The sequence below is a fragment of the Stegostoma tigrinum genome, chromosome 1 (assembly GCF_030684315.1).
Source record: "Stegostoma tigrinum isolate sSteTig4 chromosome 1, sSteTig4.hap1, whole genome shotgun sequence".
In the NCBI taxonomy this organism is placed as follows: Eukaryota; Metazoa; Chordata; class Chondrichthyes; order Orectolobiformes; family Stegostomatidae; genus Stegostoma; species Stegostoma tigrinum.
In genome coordinates, this window is record NC_081354.1 from 78,213,234 (window position 1) to 78,226,875 (window position 13,642).

General features: G+C 42.1%; 1 protein-coding gene across 1 annotated transcript in view; it reads right to left on the reverse strand.

Annotated features, from left to right (window-relative positions):
• LOC125454922 (collagen alpha-1(XXV) chain) overlaps positions 1–13,642 on the reverse strand; it is a 196,856-nt gene that overhangs the window by 132,843 nt on the left and 50,371 nt on the right. Inside the window, exons 9-10 of the mRNA XM_059646613.1 lie at positions 12,276–12,302; positions 11,746–11,790 (exon numbers count right to left, since the gene is read on the reverse strand). Coding sequence (XP_059502596.1) covers positions 11,746–11,790; positions 12,276–12,302 — 72 coding nt within the window. The remainder of the gene's footprint in view (positions 1–11,745; positions 11,791–12,275; positions 12,303–13,642) is intronic.

Below are 13,642 nucleotides of genomic sequence, written 5' to 3' on the forward strand. Positions count from 1 at the left end.
ATGGCTGTAAAAAGTTATTAATGATATTCTGTGATACATCACAGTGATCAATGAGGCATTGATGATCTCACCATGTTGGCAAGTGAACATACAGCCACTTACACACAAATGTATACATAAGCGCATTAGCATACTACTGTCTTTTGATAAAAGAAATGCAAATAAAGTAACAGTAATAAATGCAGCGATTACATGTCTAAGGCAATGAGACAAAAATATTCTGAACACAAATTTCCACAAGAGTTACTTACATAAATGATTTGCATGAGAATTTAGGAGGCACAGTTAATAAGTTTGCGGATGACACCAAAATTGGTGGTACAGTGGAAAGTGGAGAAGGTTTCCAAAGATTACAAGGATCTTGATCAATTGGGTCAATGGGCTAAGGAGTGACAGTTGGAGTTTAATTTGGATAAATGCGAGTGTTGTGTTTTGGTAAAACAAACAAAGACAATACTTATACAGTTAATGGTAGGGCCTTTTGTAGTTTTGTCAAACAGGGAGACATAGGGGTGCGGGTACATAGGTCTTTGAAAGTTAGGTTACAGATAGACAAGATGGTTAACAAGATGTTTGACATACTTGCCTTCATTACTCAGACCATTGACTATAGGAGATGTAGCTTCATGTTGAAGTCGAGCAGGATTTTGGAGAGGCCACTATTGGGGTATTGTGTACAGTTCTGGTTGTCCTGCTATAGGACGGATATTACATTGGAGAAAGTTCAGAAAACATTTACCAGGACGTTATCAAGTCTGGAGGGTTTGCATTATAAGGAAAGGCTGAACGGGCTGGGACTTTTCTCATTGCAGGGTAAGGGGTTGAGGGTTGACCTTAGAAGTTTATAAAATCATGAAGGGCACAAGTAATGTGGAGGACTTCAAAACTAGGGGGCATACTTTTAAAGTGAGAGGATAATGATCTTAAAGGAACCTGAGGGGCAGTACAGTTTTTGCCATTCAAGAGCCTTCATTTTGTGGCAAACCCAAAAATTGCAACCAGCAGCAACAACTGCTGTACACAGAGTTTGTCAACTTCTCAAAAGCCTTTGACTCCATCAATCATCGAATGCTCATGTGCTATCTCCCAAATTAGGCTGCTCTCAGAAATATGTCTCCATCCTCCACTGACTCCACTATGATGTGTAAGTCATGAACCACATCAAAAGAACCACCCTGACTCTGTCTCAGTATAAACTGGAGTTTAGCAAGGTTATACCATTGTACCAATTGGATTAGATTCCCTACAGTGTGGGACAAGGCCCTTCAGCCCAACAAGTCCACACCGCCCCTTGAAGCATCCCACCCAGACCCATCCCCCTATAACCCACACACCCCTGAACACTACGGGCAATTTAGCATGGCCAATTTTCCTAGCCTACACTTCTTTGGACTGTGGGAGGAAACTGGAGCACCCGGAGGAAACCCACACAGACATGGGGAGAATATGCAAACTTCACACAGACAGTCGCCCGAGGCTGGAATTGAACCCAGGGCCCTGGCGCTGTGAGGCTGCAGTGCTAACCACTGAGCCACCTCTTGAGCCCAATTCTCTTCTCTATTTTCTTAACTGCATTACTGTACATCCCCTCCAGAAGATTATCCACAAGCATGGTGATAATTTACAGAGCAGATGGAAAGCTGGTTGACTGACACTGCCTAAAATCTAAAAGTAAAAATACTCCAACCTCAGTCATAGAAAGCATCTGAGAAAATGGACCCTCAACAAACATCCAGGAAACTAAGGACTTCTTATGTTTATTATCATGTTTATTGTAACCTGTTAATGTTCACTTATGCAGACCTGCTCTTCTTCAAATAATGCCTCAAGGTTTTTACTGGTCATCTGAACAAGTTGAAAAGGAGCATTTTGCTTCATATCTCCAACAATACAGCACTCACTAAGAACTATATTGAATGGCCTGTCTGGACAATGTTTTCTACTCTAAGCTAGAGGTGACAGTGTCACTGCTTGTATTTGTTCTGTAAAGACAACGCTGCAAGTAGATTGCAGAAATCATCAACATCGAAGTAAAGGATCTCAGTTGAATAAATTAGCGCTCCTCCATTCTAAATAATCAAAATGTTATGGCAGGGTTACTGCTGTGCAGGGATAGAGACCCTGAGCCAGGAGGCCCACGTTTCAGTCCCACCGGCTCCAGAGATGTACAAGAATATCCCTGAACAGGCTAATTAGAAAAATATTGAAATAACTGCAGAGATGCCGGTAACCTGTTACCAAGTTTGAAACAGAGGCAACACGGCATGAAGCTGGATGAACACAGCGGGCCAAGCAGCATCAGAGGAGCAGGAAAGTTGACGTTTTGCTCAGTTTGCAACAAACAACTACAGCTCCCAATTGCGAACCATTTCAACTATACCCCCCACTCCTCCGATGATACGTCCATCTTGGGCCTCATATATTGCCACAATGATGCCACCTGAAAGATGCAGGAACAGCATCTCATATTTCGCTTGAGAATGCTGCAACCCAAGGATATCAATATGGACTTCACAAACTTCAAAATCTCCCCTCCCCTGGCCATATCCCAAAACCAGCCCAGTTAGTTCCCGCCTCCCTAACCATTCCTCCCATCTCAAGCCCCACCCACATCTCCTATCCACTAACCTCATTCCGCCTCCTTGACCTGTCCATCCTCCCTGGACTGACCTATCTCCTCCCTAGCTCCCCACCTACATTCACCCTCACTGGCTCTAACCCCACCTCTTTGACCTGCCTGTCTCCTCTCACCCTATCTTCTCCTTTATCCATCTTCTATCCGCCTCCCCCTCTCTCCCTATTTATTTCAGAATCCCCTTCCCCTCCCCATTTCTGAAGAAGGGTCTCGGCCTGAAACGTCAACTTTCCTGTTCCTCTGATGCTGCGTGGCCTGCCTGTGTTCATCCAACTCTACACCTTGTTATCTCAGATTCTCCAGCATCGGCAGTTCCTACTATTTCTGTACCAAGTTCGAAATGTCAGCATTCCTGCTCTCCTGATGCTGCCTGGCCTGCGGTGTTCCTCCAGCTGCACACTGTGTTATCTCAGACTCCAGTATTGACAGTTCTTACTATCTCTGACCAAGTCACCCTTTATGTGCCCAGTACACTGGCTATAACCAGTCAGCTTGGAGTCAGTCCCTGAAGTAGACAGTCTCTCTCTCGCTTAGAGGAAGCACATGACCAGCATTGGTATTCCTGCTGCTATTTCAAATATAAAAACACTTTGTTGAGTTTCTCGACTCAGCTAGTGGAAGGGGCTGGGAAATGTGTGGCTTTTTTCTTTGCCGTTGTTAATGGGGACAGTCAGGAGAACACCTTCAAAAATTCATCTCTGCATCAATGTGGTTTCTCTCTTCTGGCAGATTCAATCTGAAATTGTGAAATTCTCGGTGAAATGGACATGGAAGGTTATTATTTATTAGAGGTTATACACACAGCTACCTCTGGGTGTTATAGCGATTGAGTGAAAATGCAAAAGAGCTAAAATATTACAAATGCATCTGTGAAGACCTGCTGCGTAATGCACAAGAGGGGTTTTAGTATCCTGCACTCAGTCCACTGAGCACTCAACTACCTTCATTACAAACAGCCCGTCCTTCTGAGAACAATTGTAATGCTATATGATCAGATAATAAATGTCACCTGTACCTGCTCTTTTAGATTATTTTGATGCTGTTTGAAAGTTAAGTATTAACTATATCCAGCGGCAGATAATGGAATAACTTAACCCTGTCAGCACTAAATATCTAGCTACAGTTTCCAAGACACCCAGAGACCACGGCCTTGGGTTTTTGCTCCATCTCTTGAAGAGGACTTTGACATTGTCTCAATTTGAAGAAATGGGGTGATTTCACTGTCATGGAGGCACAGTCTAGGATTTCAAAGATTCGACAGAGTGCTTTAGCTGGGTGAGTGGCTTAGGGCAGTGAAAGAGTCCAAGATAGGGCTAAAACATTCACAACAATGGTGTGGAATGATCCATCTTGGCCTGCTCCAGTGGTCTCGAGCATCACTGATACCAGTCTTCAGCCAATTCAATTCACTCTGTGTGATATTAAAAAGCAGTTGGAGGCACCAGTAATAGACAATAGACAATAGACAACAGACAATAGGTGCTGGTGTAGGCCACTCGGCCCTTCGAGCCAGCACCACCACTCATTATGATCATGGCTGATCATCCACAATCAGTATACTGTTCCTGCCTTATCCCCATAACCCTTGATTCCACTATCTTTAAGAGCTCTATCTATCTCTTTCTTGAAACTATCCAGAGAGTTGGCCTCCACTGCCTTCTGGGGCAGAGCATTCCATATATCTACCACTCTCTGGGTGAAGAAGTTTTTCCTCAACTCTGTTCTAAATGGCCTACCCCTTATTTTTAAACTGTGTCCTCTGGTTCTGGACTCACCCATCAGCGGAAACATACTTCCTGCCTCTAGAGTGTCCAATCCCTTAATAATCTTATACACCTCAATCAGATCCCCTCTCATCCTCCTAAATTCAAGCGTATACAAACCCAGTCGCTCCAATCTTTCAACATATGATAGACCTGCCATTCTGGGAATTGACCTCGTGAACCTACGCTGCACTCCCTCAATAGCAAAAATGTCCTTCCTCAAATTTGGAGACCAAAACTGCACACAATACTCCAGGTGCGGTCTCACAGCTGCAGAAGGACCTGTTTGCTCCTATACTCAATTCCTCTTGTGATGAAGGCCAGCATGCTATTAGCTTTCTTCACTGCCTGCTGTACCTGCATGCTTGCTTTCATTGACTGATATACAAGAACACCTAGATCTCGTTGTGCTTCCCCTTTACCTAACTTGACTCCATTTAAATAGTAATCTGCCTTCCTGTTCTTGCCACCAAAGTGTATAACCGCACATTTATCCACATTAAACTGCACCAGCCATGCATCCGTCCACTCACCTAGCCTGTCCAAGTCACCCTGTATTCTCATAACGTCTTCCTCACATTTCACGCTGTCACCCAACTTTGTGTCATCAGCAAATTTGCTAATATTACTTTTAATGCCTTCATCTATATCATTAATATATATTGTAAATAGCTGTGGTCCCAGCACCGAACCTTGTGGTACCCCACTGGTCACCGCCTGCCATTCTGAAAGGGACCTGTTTATCACTACTCTTTGCTTCCTGTCAGCCAGCCAATTTTCAATCCAACTCGGTATTTTTCCCCCAGTACCATGTGCCCTAATTTTGTTCACCAATCTCCTATGTTGGACTTTAACAAAGGCTTTCTGAAAGTCCAGGTACACTACATCCACTGGTAACTGCAAAACCTATGGGCCCTGACAACATTCTAGCAATAGTACTGAAGGCTTGTGTTCGAGAACATGTTGTACCCCTAGCAAAGCTGATCAAGTACTCCTACAACATTGGTATCTACCCAACAATTTGGAAAATTTCCCAGGTGTGTCCTTTACATAAAAAGCAAGACAAATCCAACCTGGCCAATTACTACTCCATTGATCTACTCTTTATCATCAGTAAAGTGATGAAAGCTATCAACAACAGTGCTATCAAGCAGCACCTTCTCAGCAATTACCTGCTCAGAGATGCCCAGTTTGGGTTCCACCAGGGCCACTCAGCTCCTGACCTCATTACAGACTTGGTTCAAACATGGACAAAAGAGCTGAAGTCCAGAGGTAAGGTGAGAGTTACAGTCCTTGACTATATTCAACTGAATGTGGCATCAATGATCCCGAGCAAAACTGAAATCAATGGGTATCGAGGCAAAACATTCCACTGGTTGGAGTTAAAACTGGCAAATAGGAAGATGGCTGTTGTTATTGGAAGTCAGTCATCTCAGCTTCAGGACACCTCTGCAGGAGGTCCTCAGGGTAGTGTCCAAGGCCCAATCATCTTCAGCTGCTTCATTAATGACCTCCCCTCAATTGTAAGGTCAGAAGTTGGGATGTTTGCCGATGATGGCTCAATGTTTAGCACAATTTGCAACTCCTTAGATATTGAAGCAGTCCTTGTTCAAATGCAAAAAGACCTGGACAACGTACAGGCTTGGGCTGACAAGTAGCAAGTAAAATTCATGCCACACAGATGACACACAATCACCATCCCTTTAGATTCAAATAGCATTACCATCACTGATTCCCCCACTATCAACTTCCTGAGGATTATTATTGACTAGAAATTCAACTGGACTTGCCTTATAAATATTATGGCCACAAGCTAATCCAAAAAATTATAAGTCTGTAAGCCTTACATCACTAGTAGGGAACTTATTGGAGAACATTCTTAAGGACAGGATATACTCGCATTTGGAAAAGAATGGACTTATTAGGGATAGTCAACATGGAAGGTCTATTCTCACAGATGTGATTGAGTTTTTTGAGGAAGTGATGGAGGTAATTGATAATGATAAGGCAGTAGATGTAGTCTACATGGACTGTACTGAAATATTTGGCTGGGCCAGAAGATTAAATGACATGGGATTCATGGTCAGTGGGTAAGTTGCATATAAAATTGGCTTTGTCATGGAACAGAGGGAAATTATGGAGGTGTGTTTTTCTGACGGCTGGTCAGTCGTCGGTTATGTTCGGAACGCTAATATTTGTAACAGATATAAATGATTTGGGAAAAATATAGGTGGTCTGATCAACTGGTTTGTAGACAACACAAAAATTGGTGGAATTATGGATAGTGAGGAAGATTGTCAAGGGTTACAGTATAGATCAGTTGGAAAGGTGGGCGGAGAAATAGCAGATGGAGTTTACCCCAGACAGGTGTGAACTAATGCATTTTGGGAGGTGCAAAAGGAAAGTATACAGTAAATGATAGGACCTTCAGGAGTGCTGATATACAGAGAGATCTTGGGGTACAAGTCAATAGCTCCCTGAAAGTGAAAACACAGATGGTGGTAGAGGAGGAATATGCATGCTTTCCTTCATCAGTTGGGGCAATGAGTATAAAAGTTGGCAAACCATATTGCAGCTGCATAAAACTTTGGTTAGGCCGCATTTAGAGCACTGCGTGTGGTTCTGATTGCCACACGAGAGAATGCATGTGAAGGGTTTAAAAAGCAAGCAAAATAGGTTCACAAGGATGTTCCCTGGATTGCAGTGCATTAGCTATAACAGAGGTTGGATGTTGGACGCTAAGAGTGATCTAAAAGAAGTCTATACAATTATTAAAGACATGGATAAGATGAAGAGTTAGATTCTATTTTCAAGGGTGGAAATGTCAAGTAGTAGGAGCTATAGGTTTAAGATGAGAGGGATAAACTTTAAAAGAGATATGCAAGGCAGTTTTTTTTTAAACACAGAAGGTGGTAGGTGCCTGGAGTATGCGGCCAGGGGAAGTAGTAGAAGCACATGTGCCAGCAATGTTTAAAAGGCATTTAGATACACACATGAACAGGCAGGGATTGAGGGATATGGATCATGCACAGCCAGATGGGATTAGTTTGGAATGCCATTGTGGTCGGCACAGACATGGTGGGCTGAAGGGCTTGTTCCTGTCCTGTACTGTTCTATGTTCTAAGAGCAGATCATAGGTTGGAATACTACAGTGAATAACTCATGTCCCGACTCCCCAAAGCCTGTCCAGCATCGACAAGGCCCAAGTCAAGAGTGTGATGGAATACTATCTGCTTGCTCGGATGGATGCAGCTGCAACAATGCTCGAGAAGCTTGACATCTTCCAGGTAAAATCAGCCCACTTGATTGGCACCACATCAATAAATATCCACTCCCTTCAGCACTGACATTCAGTAGCAGGAGTGAGTACTATCTGTAAGATGCACTGCAGAAATTCACCAAAGATCTTCAGACAGCACCTTCCAAACCCACGACCACTTTCATCTCGAAAGATAAGGGCATCAAATATACGGGGAACACCTGCATGTACCCCTCTAAGCCACTCAACATCTTGACTTGAAATATATAACCATTCCTTCACTGCTGCTGGATAAATTCCTGGAATTCCCACCCTAATGGCATTGTGGGTCAACAAACAGCATGTAGACTGCACTGATCCAAGAAGGTAGCTCACCATCACCTTCTCAAGGGCAACTAGGGATGGGCAATAAATGTTGGTCCACCCAGTGATGCCCATGGGCAATGAATGAACCTAAAATAAATTGTAACTTGTGCATCTGCCAAAAATCTGAGAACAGCTTTGATCATACCCACAATATAAGTTGTAGTGAGCGGAGCCCATGGGGCTGGCATTTCAACACTTTCTGGCCACCCCTTCCTGGTTTTGAATGATCTGGTTTGGACCCAGGGCATGAAACTTGACACCGAGACATACAAAATGGACGATAGCAAATCCATTTTTCCTTTCCCTATGTATATTTCTGATGAAGACTTATTCAGTAACACTTTGTTAGGGTTGCAATCCTCAGCAAAGTGCCCCCTACCAGCTCTCTTCTCAGAATGATTCAAGACAGTCATCTACAAATGGGACAGGGACAGATCAACAATAATTTTATAGCTAAGCTTCCAGTATTTACCGCAGATTCTTAGGATTGTCCTGATATGAAGTTTAAAATAAACCCACTAGTGGCCCACAATTACTGCTGGTACACTGACGTGGCTGAGGTCAGTTAGCTCATTTGGCTGGTTGGCTGGTTTACAATGTAGAGTGGGTTTAATTCCTGCATTTTTCATTGGGTTTTAAATATCCTTGCACCAGTAATGGTCCTCACAATTACATATTATTTCCCTGTAATCAGGTATTGAGTTGTTAGTCTAAACTCCATAACAAAGTTTATTTTAACTGGCCTAGTTCATACCTAATGAGATTTATGTTAATCATGATGATATAACTGAATACATGACATCAATAACAGAGAGGATATCAGTCATGTGAGGAGAGATGTCTTAGACACTACATGAGACAGCTGTATTCGATAACCTACCAGGTAACAGATTTAAACTCAAGTTTTCACTTTGTCATAGAATAACAGCAAAGCGGAATGATTTATCGGTTGAGGCCTGATTGAAATTTTTTACGAGGTTGCCTGTTCACCCTCAGCTCTGAGATCAATTTTTGTTAGTCGTGTTATCTTTCATCATTGCTCACTCTCTAGTCTGTTTTTGGTCTCTACAGTGAGTTAGCAATAATTAACCATGAAACTGTTGCCTAGAATCACATCCTGAAGTCATAGGTCCCATAATCTTGTAACATATATGTTTTGGCTGTACCTAACCTGAATGCAGAGCAAACAGCACAGATTTTTTACTACACTTTTTCTTTCATTTGTGGAAAAACTATGATTTGGTTTGTTAGCAGTCTCCTGAATTTTACGATCAGAGGAAACCACAGGCTCTGAACTTGGATTTGTGTAAGCAGAGAAAGATTTAAATGGTCTCATAAGTCTTACGTAACTTCTTCACTTTGACTCTGTAAAGGTCCATCTGTAAGTCTGAATAAGTTATTTAAAATCACAGAAATTAAATTTTGGTCGAAATGCATCAGAAGTAAAACAATACTCCCCAAGAAATCAGTCACAGAAAAACTCTCTCAAGCGTACATGTTACAAAAGACTACAATTTAGTTGGTATAAGAAATAAAAAGCTGTACTGTTTCTCTAGATACAACAAATGAACAAGAATTGTGCTCTGACAATATTACAAAGATTATTGATATTCAATTAATATGGTCACCTGATTATACACAAACGAAAACAGGACAAACATAAACAAATCACATTGGCATCTATCTAACACCTTTATGAAAGCTGTAACCAGTACAATGGCTTTGTGGTAAGTGATGATTTGTTTAGGAACATGTGATGCATTCATATTAAATTCTTTTGTGTACTATTTTAATAAATCATCAAACTGGTTCAAATGAACAGGTTATCACGTATTAAAATGCAGAAAAAATGATTCAATACAAGTTTGTTAAGTGTGCATATGCTTTTCTTCACAAATCACAAGCTTTTGGAGCTTCAGGTGACGAAGGAGCAATGCTCAGAAAGCTTGTGATTTCAAATAAATCTGTTGGACTATAACCTGGTATCATGTGACTTATGACTTCCTCCACCCTGGTCCAATACTGGCACCTCCATATCCTGAATTTTCCCAGCCTCTGAATGCCATGGGTCAAGGACACACAGTTGGGAAAATATGGTGAGATTGGAAAATGAGACTCTTGATGCCAGGGAAACTATTATCTGATTTTCCACTTAAGATGTGAACAATGAGATAAGGATCTTGCTAGTGAGTAATGAATATTTTTTGTATGCATTTATATTTGATTTTTACCTAATTTTGCTTAATTTAGATACATTGTTTTATTCCCCCACAGTGTGGAGAGAAGTTATGTGGCAAGCTCTCGCAACATAAGTACCAGCAGATCTTGGACAAACTTTCACTGTTTTTGTTAAAGCATCAGAGACAGAGGAGCGACCTGCTAGAGGTGTATAAAATTACAAAAGGCTGGTGGATAGTCAGTCTTTTTCCCAGGGTCGAAATGTCAAATACTAGGGGTCATAGGTTTAAGGTGAGAAGGGGAAAGTTGAAGGGTCATGTGCAAAGAATGCTTTTTACACAGAGGATGAGAGGTACCTGGCACATACAGCCAGGAGAGGTGGTAGAAGCAGATATGATAGTAATATTTAAGGGGCATTCAGACAGACATTTGAGCAGGCAGGGAATGGAGGGATATAGATCATGTACAACCAGGTGGGATTAGTTTAGAATGACATCATGGTTGGCACAGACATGGTGCGCGGAAGGGCCTGTTCCTGTACTGTACTATCTATGTTCTGTGTTGTGTTCTATGAAAGTCAGAGTGGGAACCTGGTGACTCCCGCTCACTATTGCCCCTCCAGGCTTTCATCTTGGACATCAGTACCTGACATTTCAGGCATGTTCTAAGGGCAGTAGCTGTCGGTACCTTACTCCCGTTCATGGGGGTTGGCATCACACACGTACCAAGCTCACTATATCATCATGTCACCAACACATCTCAAATACAGTTCTCCACTTTAATGCTGCACTTTAGAACACACCAAAACTTTTCATTTTCCTGGTAAATAATGAAGCTGGAAATAAAGGTTTGTTTAACATTGGCCACAAACACCATATTCCGAAAGCCTGGATTGAAACAGAATGCAGTGTAGTCATTTCTTATTAAATGTTATCTTGTCTCTGACTGTGATGAGTTTGAATCTTGAGGTCCCTTTCACCATTACCACCGAGGGGCTAATCTGGCAGAAGAGACTGGTGACCTAAGTGTAACAAGGCTAACTTTTCATGGTATTGATCTCACAATATGAAGGCGAGCAGTGAATTACACCAGCATACTGTTCAACAACCCTTCCTCAACAAATTCCTTACTAAACTGATGAGTCGTATAATAATAACATTAGCAGGCTAGTATCTGAGAGATTAGAATTAATAATTCAGAAAATGTGTATCTTGAGAATAAAAAGAAGTCTGTTTATTCATTTAACTTACACCTTATAAGATCTTGCTCTTTACAAATTGTCCTGCTTTCCCGCATAACCAATGAGTTGAATTATCGAAGAATTTCGAAGCTAAATACAGCAGATATTGGAAATCTGAAATAAACAGAATGCTGGAGAAACCCAGTGGCTCTAGCAGCATCTGTGGAGAGAGATACAGCGTCGATGTTTTGTAGAAGAGTCATGTTGGACTTGGAAATAATAACTCTGCCTCTCTCTCCGCAGACGCTTCCAGACCTGCTGAGATTCTCCAGCATTTCTCTGTCGTTGTTATTGAAAAATTTACCTTTACTCCTTTGTCACCTTTTAGTCCTGGTTTCCCAACATCACCCTGACGAAGGAGAAGAGGAACAAAGTTTATTTCTGGAACTCAGACTCACAGCTCAATCTATAAAAATAAATCTCATTTAAAATTATGAGAAGTATGGTAATAACCAAATAAAACATGTAAACATTGAAAAGAGGAATAGGCGTAGACCATTTGGCCCACTGAGCCTGCTGTGCCATTCAACTCAGTGACCTGTTCCTGTTTTTGCCACATACACTCTGATCCCTTTAGCACTAAGAATTATATTTAACTCCTTCTTGAAAACTTTAAATGTTTTGGCTCCAACCACTTTCTGTGGCAGAGAATTCCACAGGCTTACCATGGTCTGGATGGAGAATTTTTTTTTCCTCCTCTCTGTAATAAATGGCCTGCTGTGTATCCCTAGCCTGTGACCCCTGGTTCTGCACTCTCTGGTCATCAGGAACATATTTCCTGCATTTACTCTTCCAGTCCTGTTAAAATTTTATAGGTCTTAGCATGGCTCTCACCTTTTCGCCACGATCTCCAATCTCACCCTGATGAAAAGAAACAGCAGAAAGCAAAGAATTCTGAATAGGAACATTAGAAATGCATAGGTTGCAGTAGACTCAATTCGACATGGCTCCAACATGAGGATCTCTGCCCAAAAATAGAAAACTGAATTCATCTTTATCTTTGACATTTGTGCTCAGTAATTTGTCATGGCAAACAGTGTTTTGGATAAGCACTCAAGTTCTATTGGTTGGGCTGTGGATATCATTGTGAACTGGGGAGTTGAAGAAGGGAAAATGTTTGAGTATTTGAAACTCAATATAATCCTCTTGATATCAGGACAAAAGAAACGGGAAACGCTTGTAAAACAGGCTTCTCTATGCTTGAAATATACCAAGTTGCCTTTGGTTGTAAAGCTAATCCAGTAAGTAATTTCTAATCAGCCTGTCAGAGATGTTTCTACACACCTCTGGAGCAAGTGGGACTTGAGCCCAGGCCTTCTTGGCCAGAGGTAGGGACACTACCACTGTGCCACAATAGCTTTGAGATAACCCTCTGTTTCAACTTTAATTGCTCGTGCATGTTTCCTGAATGATTTTAAATTTGCCAGGGTCCAACCAAGCGAGAGCACAATGGACACTGACACAGTTAAAGACTTTTAAATGTTGAACAATATCAGTTGCTTCTATTTCAAAGTGAAAAGCTTTTGCTCACAGGCCTTTTCTAACTATGTACTTTCATTGCTTTGGAGGTAAAATCCAAACGCTGCGGTTACTTCTGCTGCCTTGGGCTTTGACCTGCATGTCCTTCCCGATGCAGACTTCTCAGCATCATGGGGTTAGTTTATACAGTTGAAACCTGGGTATCTGAAGAACAGTAACTGCAGCAGCTGCTGCCTTTTCCTCAGCCACCTGCATCTAAAGGTGACTGAGGGGTTAACACAGAGGTCCAGCCTAAAGGAGGCGCGATTCCAGCATGGTTATTCTGGTAGGGGTTCGACTTCCTGCTTAGGGAGCCTGCCTTAGGTTGTTTAGGCTTAATCAGCAAGTTGCTGGCAACATCTGCAGGTCCTGGCATATGACCTCTTTCCACACGGGCCAGGTAGATATGCAATGCCAATGGCTCTCAAGGTCACCTGCATTTCCTTGCCTCCAGCTCCTCCCAAGGATCTGTTGGTGACATTCGTAGTATCTCACAAGAGTATTTCCCAGGTGACCATCACTATGTTTGACTAACCACCCAATTATGTCTTCCGTGCTACCGGTGAGGCCAAGCGGAGCAAGGGTCCCTCAAGTCTGTGATAACAGCTTGGTTGTCACAAATATGGGGAAACATAGATTGCACCCATGTGACTATCAAAGCATTGTCGGATCAACCAGCAAAA